At 42.5% G+C, this 13,021-nt stretch overlaps 1 protein-coding gene across 1 annotated transcript in view; it reads right to left on the bottom strand.

The window, feature by feature from the left end:
* LOC311244441 (contactin-3-like) overlaps nt 1-13,021 on the bottom strand; it is an 85,394-nt gene that overhangs the window by 1,452 nt on the left and 70,921 nt on the right. Inside the window, exons 16-21 of the mRNA XM_084333950.1 lie at nt 12,133-12,203; nt 10,906-11,140; nt 9,529-9,638; nt 8,815-9,001; nt 6,158-6,270; nt 4,865-5,030 (exon numbers count right to left, since the gene is read on the bottom strand). Of these exons, the coding sequence (XP_084190076.1) occupies nt 4,865-5,030; nt 6,158-6,270; nt 8,815-9,001; nt 9,529-9,638; nt 10,906-11,140; nt 12,133-12,203 (882 nt within the window). The remainder of the gene's footprint in view (nt 1-4,864; nt 5,031-6,157; nt 6,271-8,814; nt 9,002-9,528; nt 9,639-10,905; nt 11,141-12,132; nt 12,204-13,021) is intronic.

Here is a 13,021-nt window from a genome sequence, read left to right as displayed (position 1 = left end):
TAAACTAAACTCAACTAAACTAAACAGAAAATACAGGTGAGAAATCGATTGATGTGGGGACTGGGTAATGGGTATGCCCATCCCTAATATAGGGCCATTCATCTCTTACAGATCATCAAACACTTTATCTATTTATTTTAGTGCTGTCAATCGATTAAAATATTTAATCTGATTAACCGCATGATTGTCCATAGTTAACTCGCGATTAATCGCAAATTAATCGCATTGTTTTTATTTTATTTGTATCTACCTTAAACTGATATTTTTCAAGTTGTAATACTCTTATCAACATGAGAGTCAACAAATGCTTGCTTTATGCAGCCATTTAACACAAAAGGATGACCGTCATGCATTGCAAATTTGCATCAAATTCAAAACAGAGTGATGCACAAAATAACTTAAAAGAAAATAATAATTTAAAACAATGAATAAAGTGCATGAAATAATAGGGGAAAGAAAACGTTAGGAACTTGTTACATTCACACAAGGGCTGAGAACTCACACCCCGCCCCCCCTCTCTCTCACACACACACTCTCCCAGCTCTCTTTCTCTCTTGCCCCTTCCTCATCTCTCTCACCCCCCCTCTCTATCTCTCTCTCTATCTCTCACACACACACACACACACACTTTGAGTCAGAAACAAACATAGTATCAATGAGAGTATCAATAATACACCTGAGTGAAGTCTAGAAATTTTTTTTAAAGTAAAAAAAAAATATATATATAATTTTTTTTGAAAAAGTTAATCGTGAGTTTAAAAAAATTGTGGCGTTAATAGCATCGGGAGTTAACGCGTTAATACCGCGTTAACTTTGACAGCCTTAATTTATTTATTTAATTAAACTTTTATTTAAGGCTATTTAGGTCAATTAACACATTCAGTGCCACGCCCCTTTGACCATTATTAGGGCTACCGTGCCAATAAGGAAGTCAATGGGAGGTCGGGGAAATTTGCGAAGGCTTAAACTATATCTTAAATTATGGCTATGGGTCTAAAACACCCCTCACTTATCAATGACTTGCTTGCAGTCAACATGTACGAAACGGATTGTTTTTTCATTGGTACATTTCCGTTTTATAGTTTTGGAGAGTTCTAGTAATTCCAGAGAAATTCCGCAATAATAGCTCTTTAGTGGAATACACAAAACACATTTTTCGGCTGATTTATGAATCGTTTTAAAATATTTGCTAGATTATCGATAGTATATGTGTACTTATGCACGCTAGAGAAGCGGGCTGAAAAATCGATTATCCATGCCGTGCTTAGCGCTAACGTTACGCACACACACACACACACACGTTGTGATCGCTGTGAATAAAACATCTGATTAACCCAAAACTGGTAACATAGAGTCCTTACCTCACATCAGATGTTCTGCAAAAACAGTAATCCAATTCCTGATCGCCATTCCAAATATTGATCGTGTTTATTGATCCAACGTTATAGTCCAAAACACATAATCGAAAGCTGCTCCCAGCCTCCCCAGTGAATGTGGTAACAGATACTGCTTGCCAGAGAAGGGAAAACCCCGGACCGGACTTTTTTTCTGATGCACATGCCCACCCAATCCAATCCAATGATGTGCAATACCATCCGGGAGACGATAGGCGGCGGTATTTGCCCTTTTCGAGCTCAGACCCATTCCCAATGATAACGTCAGGCTGGATGGATGAAACATTTATGGATATTGCTAATAAAAGAAATAACGATTAAAACCAGAGTTTTCTCGTTTTTTCTCTGGCCTTAGCACTCAACGCATGGCGAGTTAAGCCGACTAATCTTGTCATTGGCTCTGAATGTGTTAAGAACAAATTCTTATTTACAATTTACAAAAAAATTCTAATAAAAAAAGAAATAGGAAAGAGACAGATGATACATCACAGAGGTAAGGGAAATAATGAAAACACACATCAAACAAACAGCCAAATAAAAAATATATGTAACTTAATACATGAAGCAGAACAGACACATTACAGTTAAAAGGCTGGGTGACAGTCGCAGGTGTGTGTAAACAACTCTGCGATAGAGTCCTTAAAAGCAGTGAGGGGGATCAATTTAATAATGTCCTAAAATATCAAGCACAATGTAAAGCAACACCAAATACAGTATAACTAATGCAACGTGACTGTGTGTCCTTTGCAGTGGGACCGCTGGCATGTCCCAAGTGTAAATAAAGGGTTTTCTTCCAAGTTGGAACAACATCACAGCAGAGATGAGAAAAAAAGCTAACCTAGTTCTCATCAAATGAAACTGAATAGTAAAGGCCACAGTATGAAAATTAAATCTCTCTCTATGTTTTTTTTGTGTCATATCAACATTGCAAATTAGCATTTAGAGGAGGAGAAGAGCTGGCCCCCTGGAGTCCCACAGGACAGTAATGGCATCCAGAGAAAAAGGGGAAGTCAAGCTCTCTTGACAGAGATGGATTGCACTGCATATTTCAGCAAAAACACGAGCCGCGCACTCCTCGCTGGGGACGGGAGGTAGAGAGTCACAGGAGGACAAGATGTCCCCGTCAGGTTCTTAAAGTGTTAAGTGACTGTATTTACTGGGTGCGGGTAACAAACTTATAAGTCCCAGTGCATCTGTTAGCACATTATTCAGCCCTTGCTCAATTTTACTTTGTGGTGTCGTGTGCTGCGGCTGTACGGTCGGCGTGTGGCGGTACTGAGTTGCAAACTGTACGAGTTCGGGCACACTAAAAGCTGCGTCTGTTGGTGCGAGAGCGGTGTAATTTCTATTTGTTTTGCCTCAGTGTTATTTCTAGACACTGCTATACACTGCACACTATGTTTCCAGCACATGACCCAGATAATGATGGTGTTTATATAATGTTCCAGATATTAGTTCATATCCCTGTTCAAGTCTCAGGATAAGGTGTTTATATGCACCTTCATATCCCAAATCCCAAATATAACTGTATATATAAAATAAACACAATTATTATGCAGATTTGTGCAAACATCACTATGGAAATGGGCCTTTCACAAACCGTGAAACCTGACAGTGAATGGGATAAGGTGTGTACATGCCTCATGTATTCTGGCTAATATCAGAAAATACCAGCTATGAATATTTAGGTTTTTCTTGAGCGTGATATGAGCGTATCCAAGCTGTGTCATTAATCAAGGCCAACTCAAAGATGGAATACACAAGTGTTATATAATATCATATAACATTAATGTGCATGAAAACACACTCAAGGCTGTATAAACTGAATGTGTTTACGTACACATTAATATCTGAGCTTTTATTTCTGATTACTCCGTTCCCTGACGAGAGAGATTGGGAAGCTGATCGAGAGAGACGATCAAGGTCATCAGGAAATTCAAACTGTGCTGATGGTGACCGATGAGTATATCCCTGAACGGCCCAAATTCTCAATCCACCTGTTGAGCTCCTAATCTGAACCGCAGAAGAGTGGTTAATGTATTTCGTTTTATGAGAATAGCGCCACCATGAGGCAAGATGACTCAGAACTTCACAGGCCTCCTTGCTGCAAACACATTTGTCAAGTTTGGTGGGAAACGGACAGTGCATTCACTGTCGAATAATCTTTTGTTTACCATTTTATTGGATTTGATTGGATCTGGTGATCATTATGGTTTGGCCTATCAATTATCTAAATGTCCCATTTGAAGATGTTATTTCTATTACAAATACAGTAGGAGGGATTGGATGTTGGGCGGAGTGAAGCCTGGTCTGGCTCTTGAGGGTGGTCCTCCTGGGTATCTGGGTCACCACCCTCCTCTCTTCCCACTTCTAAAGTCCCCAGATTCCACAAAGCAAGTTTGGTGAGAATCAGGTGAACCGGCTAGTAGGGGGGAGTAGGGAAAAAAGATGGTAATTCAAGATGGTGGAAATTCCACTATGGCAGACTGCATGGATCCTTATGGCAAAGTTGTTGTGCATGAATAGATACATTTCCGGATACCAGTGTCATGACAAACAGATCAGGAGATAAACCCATTTGAAAATGGAAAGTTCAGCCTGATAGTGGCGCTAGAGGAAAGGTCACAAGGTCACCAAAATCAATAGGGCTCATCCTCTAGGGGTCATAAATAAGTACCACAAATTTTAATTAAAAAAGATTTTAATTAAAGCTATTCGAGTTATTGAGGTAACACAAAAACTCTAAATCCATAATATCCCTGGTGCTGTCGTTCAGGGATGTAATTAATCAGTTATGTTTAACTTTGCAGTAACGCCAGATTCATTATGCTGTGGGGGGTTATGGCGTGGGTCAAATGGACATATGATCTACCAGATGGCAATCAAATAATTGGAATATTCTTTTTGGAATCTCATCTGCCACAGGTAAGAGCAATTTAACGTCAATTTCAGCTCGGTTGTGCATTGTTTTCATAGCCATCGCCCTGATCACCGTATGCTGTTGTACTAACGAATGCCGTTATTGACAATCAATTAATCAGAAACGACCCCCCCCCCCCTTTCATGCATTCATGATGGAACATAATATACCGATCATATGCATTTGAATTTTTTATTGTAGCGTGTATAGGGACGAAATGCCAATGGATTAAGTATAATATGCGTCACAGGCTATTACTAGCCTCCCAGGAATTACCCCAGACCACTCTAAAACCATACTTATATTCACCACGGTATAAAACGAGAATGTATGGATGGAAAAAATATTCCTTTTTCACATCTTGAACGATAGATACTCGATGTCAAATGGGCCATAGTATTGCATATATAGCTATAATATTTAAATAGTTATAGCCCTGCAAACAAGGTGAGCGACTCCCACCGTTTACAGCGATGGCGGTAGCTACTACAGGATGAGGCTAATCCGTGGCGTCCAATGAGTTAAAGTCCACTTCTATGATAATACTTACTTAATTGGTGGATTGGTATGGGATCCGACGCCGGGCCCAGCCCTCCTTCGCTGAGCGAGCGGATGTGGATGACGTAGTCGTCGTCTTCAGGGAGGGTCAGCTCCACCGTGGAGTTGGCTGTTGTGAGAGTGTTTACCTCCCTGTGTTTCTGCCTCCGGTACGACAGCTGAAGGGTGACAGAGGAAACACACAGGGTGTATAATACAGCGTGTTAAATATGCCTGAGCCAAGGCACCACGCAGACATGAGTCACCCTCTCAGACTATTTTAATCTTGTACATATTAGGCTATAGAGAACTGGTTCGTTTTTTTTACATGGATTACGGGTATGAAAATACTTGTTATGGTAACGCCTACTTTATTTGCATCTACTCAGTAATATATGTGATTTGTTTGGAACGAGGACCGCCTCAAATCACAAATCAAATAAGCACATCAATAGTTAATAATAATAATAATGGATTGGATTTATATAGCGCTCTTCATGTTCACGAGGACCCCAGAGTGCGTACAGAGTCCATTATTCGTTCATACACAGTCATCCCGGTGGTGGTAAGCTACAATTGCAGCCAGAGCTGCCCTGAGGCAGACTCACGGAAGCGTGGCGAATAATCATCGCCTACGGCCCCTCCGACCACCACCAACATTCATTCACATGCATACACATTCATACGAGGCAAGTAGGTTAAGTGTCTTGCCCAAGGACACAAGGGCAGTGGGATGGACATGGGCTTGAGCGGGATTCGAACCACCAACCCTTCGATCATTGGACAACCCGCTCTACCCCTGAGCCACGCCGCCCCGTTGAGTAGAAAGTCAAGTCAAGTGTTCCTTTATTAATCTCCTTGGGGAAATTCAGGTGTCATAGCAGCATGGGGGAGGGGGAGGGGAGGTACAGGCAGGACAAAAGATAATCAGAGAAATAGTAATAATAATAGAGTAGAACATAATAATAATAATAATAATAATAATAATAATAATAATAATAATAATAATAATAATAATAATAATAATAATAATAATAATAATAATAATAATAATAGTAAAATGGCAGTATATTCTATCAATAATGATAATAATAACAATAGTATACATAGTATACTGTTAGTAGCACCACACTGTGCCAGTCTGTGCAGTGTTTAGTAATGTCTCTATAAAGTCTTTCTAGACTTTCAATTATGCGCTTCCATGTAATTGTATGTGAATTCAGTCTATATACGGTTCTTATTCCGCAGCGGCTAAATATATTATTGAGTAAACCTTTAACGGATTCTGAAAATGACATGAGCTCACTTGATAACCAGTCACTTCTGATTCATATTCCATGGCCACTACAGGTTCCCAGTAGATGGAGAGCTGAGGGCCAATCAGGGTCCACTCGACGTTCAGCGGGGGTTGTCCTGGTGCTGCAGGGAAGATGAGGTACTATTAAGTATGGCTGCACCAATGTTTTGATTTTGTCCATCTATCACAATGCAAAGTGTTGAGCAACCTCCTTGGCTGTTGCCAACTATTAGTAGTACAGTAGTAACACAGTTACTCACAATAATCCACAGACATCGTTCTGAACAGTTTCATTGGGAACAATTTTATATCCAAGTACACACGCTCTTAATGAAACTGTTCTGTGAGGTCTGTGGAGTTAAGGCCTCTACATGCTACAGCAACTGCGACGCGATTGCGACACAACATCGACAACGCAACAATGTTGCAGACACTCTGCCTTTATGCTTCTGCAACATCCACACGTAGCCTATGCAACTTTGTGCAAATACATGTAAAAATAATGTACAAAATAAACGTCTTTTCCGGTGTTTTAGACGTTGCTCTTTTATTTTGAAAACCCCCGACTGGAAGTATTATTGCTGCTGCCGGTTCAGTGTTTTTGAGCTGACAGCAGCTACAGGCACTCGAGGAAGAGAGAGAGAGAGAGCTCAACAAGCCGTATAGCCCTGTGGCGCGGTCGTAGGCACAAATGCAGCTCGAACTACCTGTTGTTGTATTAAATTAATTGATTGCTGTTTAACGTGTCCCTGTGTTCAGTCCTTTCGATTAGCCCCACCCGTTCATTGTAAACAATGATGCATGTAATTATATTAACGTTACTGTGTGTTCTAGCTATGGTAATAAATTCTGAATGGCATTAACGTTAGTTGGGTGGCTACAACGAATTCTCACAAGCTGGCATCGTAAACTATCAACACTAGCCATGGGGATACTGTTTACTAAATTGTGGAGGCTTTTAATCGTCAAGATAAGAGGATTTGAAGGCGTATGCTATGGAAGTCCCCTGCAGCTCCATTTTGTTGAAATGTACATATAACTAGGGCTATAGGATAACCACCGGTTAATTCGCGATTTTTTATTGGTTTGTCATGACAAACCAATTACATAATCCAACATATGTGTAAGAAACGAACATATTCCAGTTAACGGTATATTTTTTTAATGATTCGTTACGACGAAATCAATACTTCCATTTGTATAAATTACGTTAACTATCGAGGATAGTATTCCTGCCTGCGGGACCAATATTATTATATGACAGCCCCGCCCCCATTCACTAACCAACCAATCAATGCTACGCAACATCAATGCAACGGTTGTTCAGATTATATTTGGGTGAAAGGTACGCAACATCCTCGCAACACACTCTACAACACCCTCTGCAACCATGTTGTGTTGCAGTCGCGTCGCAGTTGCTGTAGCATGTAGAGCCCTTTACTGTGTCATGATTTCTGGACATTTCTCATTGCTGTTTTTCAAATTTTATTTTTGTTTGGCACTTTGAGCATCTATTGGGCTGACAGCAGACATCTCTACAGCCGATATATCCAAACCTCAGCAAATCACACCAAAACCAAAACTATCTGCATAGATAGCACTCCTGGGGGAAAATATGTTTTTGTGTGTGTGTGTTTCGGGTGAACGGACATTTTAATCAAAGATGGCCGTTGATTAACAGTAGCTAATATTAGCTGCAATATTTGGTAGCTAATTTTCTAGTAGCTTCAGCACTAATGCAAGCTAACAGGAAAAGATAACATGTTAATGCTTTGCATTGTGGAGTGGATGGGGAGGACCGAGTGAAACATCCAGTTTCAATGCAGATCAAGTCATGTCCACGTGCAAGTCAAGTGGTGGTGGTCAAGTAAGGTTTCCACTTTTGAATTTAATTAATTATGTGAAATTATTACAATATAACATCCAAATATCTGACACAAACCATCCTATGACTATGACACAAACTATAACTCTCACATCACAGACATTCTCCCTTCCAAGTCTTCCATTTATGATATATTTCCAAGGAAGAAAAAAAATTGCCTTTTTTAAGACCACCTGTTTATATTTCCTGACTGCTGTGACAAGATGAGGAAAACATGTCAAACCACATTAGCCTTTAGCTGCATTTTGCGCGGAAAGGTATTGTCATTACAGCAAAGAGTACAGTACAAGGAAAAGAAGTTTGGCATCCAACCAGAGTGCAAATGTAGCAGAGTGCAACAAAAATATACAATGTACAGGTAATTAAACTGGGTATAAAATATACAAATTAGTAATACTGAGTGTAGTGCTAATCAGATGCATGTACAGAGTTGTAGTATAATATACAGTGATACAGGTGTAAAGACAGTATGGTAGTAGTCCAGCAGCGTAACTAGTAAGAGTAGGATATACAGATATAGATATACCGTAGTATCTACAGATCTGTGTAAATATAAGAATATAAATGTAAATATAAATATGGGTATATACAGCGCTGTCGTACATGCTGTCGGGCAGTTGTAGACAGAGCCTAGGGTGCAGGCAATGGAGTCAGAGTTCAGAGTTCAGAGCGATGACAGCTGAATCATAACGAGACACGATCCTGTCGACGCGAGAAGCAAAGGGGAGCCAGAGATACAGTAGGAGTTCTCAGGGCGACGTGCGAGACACAGAAAACTCACGGGGCTTCTTGGTGGTGGCATTGATGGCGGGCAGGAAAGGCCCGGTGCCGGCCGTGTTGAAGGCACTGACAGTTAGAAAGTACTGGGTGTTCGCCACCAGGCCGCCCACGGTGACGCTGGTTTGATTCCCGGGCACTCTCACCTTCCCCATGGTCTCCGGCTTGGTGTCGTCCTCCCAGTACACCACCTGGTGAGATTACAGAGGGCGTCATCTGCGTATGAATTTGAGTCATGTTAGAATAATAATAAAATAATATGAATACGACTGTGTACGTGGGAGGCACACATTAATTACATAACCAAAAAAGAAGCACAAAAGGGATTTTGCGGTTGTTTTTGTCGTCTCTGAAGAAAGAATGAAACGCTGTGTGTTGTGAAAGGGCTCCTGAGAGCGTCTTACAAAATGGAGATGTGATGGTTGACTCTCTCGGGGTTTCTGAGATTTTTTATCTAACATCACAAGGGCCTTGATAACTACAGTACTTTTACTACAACCGACAGGAACAAGATGGGGGGGAAAAAGGCAGACAATTTGCTTTTTGTAAAACGCTTTTCTATGGTGCTGGTGTGAAGGCCTGTATAATATTTTGCCATCCAAGTGAAACTCGCATTTCCATGGCAACGTGATGGCTTTGATAAGCATCGAAAATGGTTGTGTGGCACAGACTGTTCCATTTCCTTCCATTACCATTTTGAAAGGAGGAGAAAACGCACCTCATAGCCCAAAACTCTTTCGGGGGTGGAGAAGAGGGCTTGCCAGTTCACTTCAATCTCAGAAGCAGAGACACTCCGGGCCCACACTCCGCCTGGCATCCAACTTGGCTCTGCAAGGAGACACGGGACTAGAGCTTTACTGCCGCCTTCAGACAGCCCAGGACAACATGAAATAAGCCCTTTCAAGACCCATGCTTCTGACCATCCATCACTCTTAATGCCATTTCATTCTTGTTCAATTCATCCTTGAACCCCTGTGAACTCGGATTTATGGGGTGTCATCTGACATTTTGGTTAGAAATGAAGTTCAGAGTTTTGGAACTTCATATATACTGTACGTATACACGTTTTTATTCTATGCAAATAAAAATTATTCTTTTTACTCATATGCTATATAGTGCTATATGCAAAATAAACATTTCAACATACAACATGTCATCGCCAATCTGTTGAACACTTTATTGTGATTTATTGGACATTATTTTTCCTCAAAAACTTTACATCTGAGCCTTTAATTAGAGTAGCGACAGGATGAGGCGGCTACACACGTGACAATGAGCTTCACTACATAATATAATGATAGATATCCGAGATCTCACGCTGACCCGATCTTTAGAAAACGATGTTCACGTACAGTAATCCCCTTCTTTCCTTTTTTTCTTTTATTGATCTTTTCCCCCCTCCTTTTTCCTCCAATTTTCTCCCATCCCAATGTTAGTCGTTATGCCAATTCCCAATCCCCTTCCTGGTCGCTGCGCACTTACCCCCCACAGTCGGTCTGGGAGAGTGGAGGCTATCACGTGCTTCCTCCGACACACGTCTAGCCAATCAACCGCTTCTTTTCACCTGGCAGCGCGGACTCTCACTGAGAGGGTGTAACGTGTGGAAGGATCACACTACCCCCCTTAGATCCTATCCGCGCTGTGCAGGCGCCCCGACCGAACTGTAGGAGTCGCTGTTTACAACGACCCGGACCCACCCCGCCAGCTTTCCCACCCTCTAATACAGGCAATGGTATTAGTGTGAACGGCCAGCCAAGCTGGTGACAACGCCGGAGCTGTGAGCTGGATTCGAACAGGCGAATCCAGCGTCTCCGGTGTTGGTGACGAACGCAATCTCCGCTACGCCACCTGACCGCCCCCCCCCCCTTCTTTCCTTTCTAAAAACGAACCCAGTATGTGTTCTTTGTTTTTGTTTCCTCTCCTTTAGACCACTAAAAGGTCAACGAGACTCCCATCCACCCAATACCTAGTATTGATCTAGTTCTTTCAGCCCGGCCAACGGTGCATCAAGAAGCTAGTAAACAAGGGAAAGGCTTCACGCTCTCTGCCACCAAACAAAGACATCAGTGTGTTCTTTCCAACCCTACCACCTTACCTTCCTCTGCGGAGTAGATGGTGACCACGGGACTGAAGGGACCCTGCCCTTTGCCGTTGTAGGCGCCCACCTTGACGTGAAACGGAGAGAAGGGCGCGATGCTGTCGTTACGGTACACGTAGCGCGACGCCCCTGGGGCCGAGGTGGCCACGTGTGTCCAGGCGACCTCTCCGAAGGCACGGAAGGCGATGATGTAGCCGAAGCTCTCGCCGTTCTGCAGTTCCTCGGGGACAGGCTGAGAGTGAAACACAAAACTATAGTGATATTAAAACACATACAGACCACGCACGTCCAGCTCGCCGCTGGGGGCCGACGCGATCACCGACACTCAATCTCAGAGCGTAGAGAGAGAGAGAGAGAGAGAGAGAGAGAGAGAAGGAGCGAGGGAGAGAGAAAGTGTGAGAGTGAGGGGAGAGAGAGAGAGGGAGAGAGGGAGATAGAGAGAGGGAGAGGGAGAGAGAGATGGAGAGAGAGAGAGGGAGAGAGAGGGAGGGAGAGAGAGCGAGGGAGAGAGAGAAAAAGAGAGCGAGAGAGAGAGAGGGAGATGGAGAGAGAGAGTGAGGGAGAGATAGATGGAGAGAGAGAGAGGGAGAGAGAGAGCGAGAGAGACAGAGAGAGGGAGACAGAGACCCGCAAATAGCTTTCTCCTTCCCCACCAGACTAAATGAGACGAAGAGTCAAAAAGAAAAGGCATTTAAAAAGGCTGAGCTCAATCGAGAATGTCTCTCCCCACACCTTTTTAAATGAAGAAGTTATTTCTAGCATTTATTGAAATTAGACCACTGAAATAACGAGACTCGTGATAGCTTTAGCCATCAAATGGCTTCTTTTCATGTTCACAATTCCGCTCTGCAGCAAAGGCGTGCATACGACTCGCAGCTTGGATTTCTGCATTGCAGATCAGAGCGAGCGCTGGTTGTTCTCCGTCACGCCCTTATATAAATGACAAACAGTCTGTCTGTCAGAATGCTGTGTTCTGCTTGTGTGTGCACCGCCACAGCACTTACACGCCGACTCCTTAACTAAGAAATTACAACTGCTGCCGCAGGACCACATTTCAAATCGGGCCCAGCGATTTATGACGCCCACAAGCCAATGGAGCAGGCGCTTTTGATTTAAGGCAAATTAATAAATGGCCCCGTTCAGCGGCGCGCAAGTACAGTAAGTCCGACCTGCTGGCCGCTGCCATTTTGGAGGGCAGACTTGAACATAAGACAGATGACTTACCTCCCATGTAATGACCAGTTCACATCTGCTGCCACCACCTCCGCCCACATCACCTGGCGCGGCATCGGGCACTGCACAACAGAGGCCAAGTTCGCTGAATAATAACAACCACACAAACTGCCCCTAACCACAGAAAACAGCTCTTAATGCCACGTACTGTGTGTTTTTAGCTAGTATGGGATTTTGAGAATGGTTTCTCAAAGCTGCGTGTGTGTGTGTGGTAGGAATTTATTTGATTTAAAAGCAGAAGTGGCTCGCCAGTGAAAGCGCAATACATTTTTCATAGAGGCGTAAAGAGTACCTTATGTTTTATGTATGCAAAATCATGTTCTCAACTCTTAAATCCCTGGACTCTGTATATCACTCTGCCCTCAGATGCATCACTAATGATGATAGATACAACACTCATCACTGTGTCCTTTAGAAGGTTGGTTGGCCCTCTCTGATGGAGAGACGCAACAAACACTGGTATTTGTACATTTTTAAGGCACTTATTGGTAAGCTACCTCCTTATACTACATCATTATTGGGATAGAATCTTGGAATCTATGGAACCCGTTCTAGTGACTGGCTGGTCCATAAGGTCCCTCGAGTTTGCTCGGAACAGGGTAAATCTGCATTTTGCTATGATGCCCCTAGCTCATGGAATTAACTCGAACAGTCCTTAAAGCTTGGGATTCTCCCCTCTGTTGCAGAGTTTAAGACCTTGATCTCCAACCATTGTCAATCAAGTTGTGCTTTAATTGATTTGTTATCCTTACTTATTGTTATGATTTTATATGCTGTGTGATCTTATACGCCTTTTATTAGCTTATTTCTGTATGTACACCCGACGTGACTGTAAATGAGGGAAACCTCAGTTGCCTTTTCGAGTTTAAATAAAGGTTTG

The sequence above is a fragment of the Notolepis coatsorum genome (assembly GCF_963971535.1).
Source record: "Notolepis coatsorum genome assembly, chromosome: 17".
NCBI classification, from domain to species: Eukaryota; Metazoa; Chordata; class Actinopteri; order Aulopiformes; family Paralepididae; genus Notolepis; species Notolepis coatsorum.
Note: the sequence above shows the minus strand (reverse complement) of the source record. Positions and strands in the feature narration are given on the sequence as shown.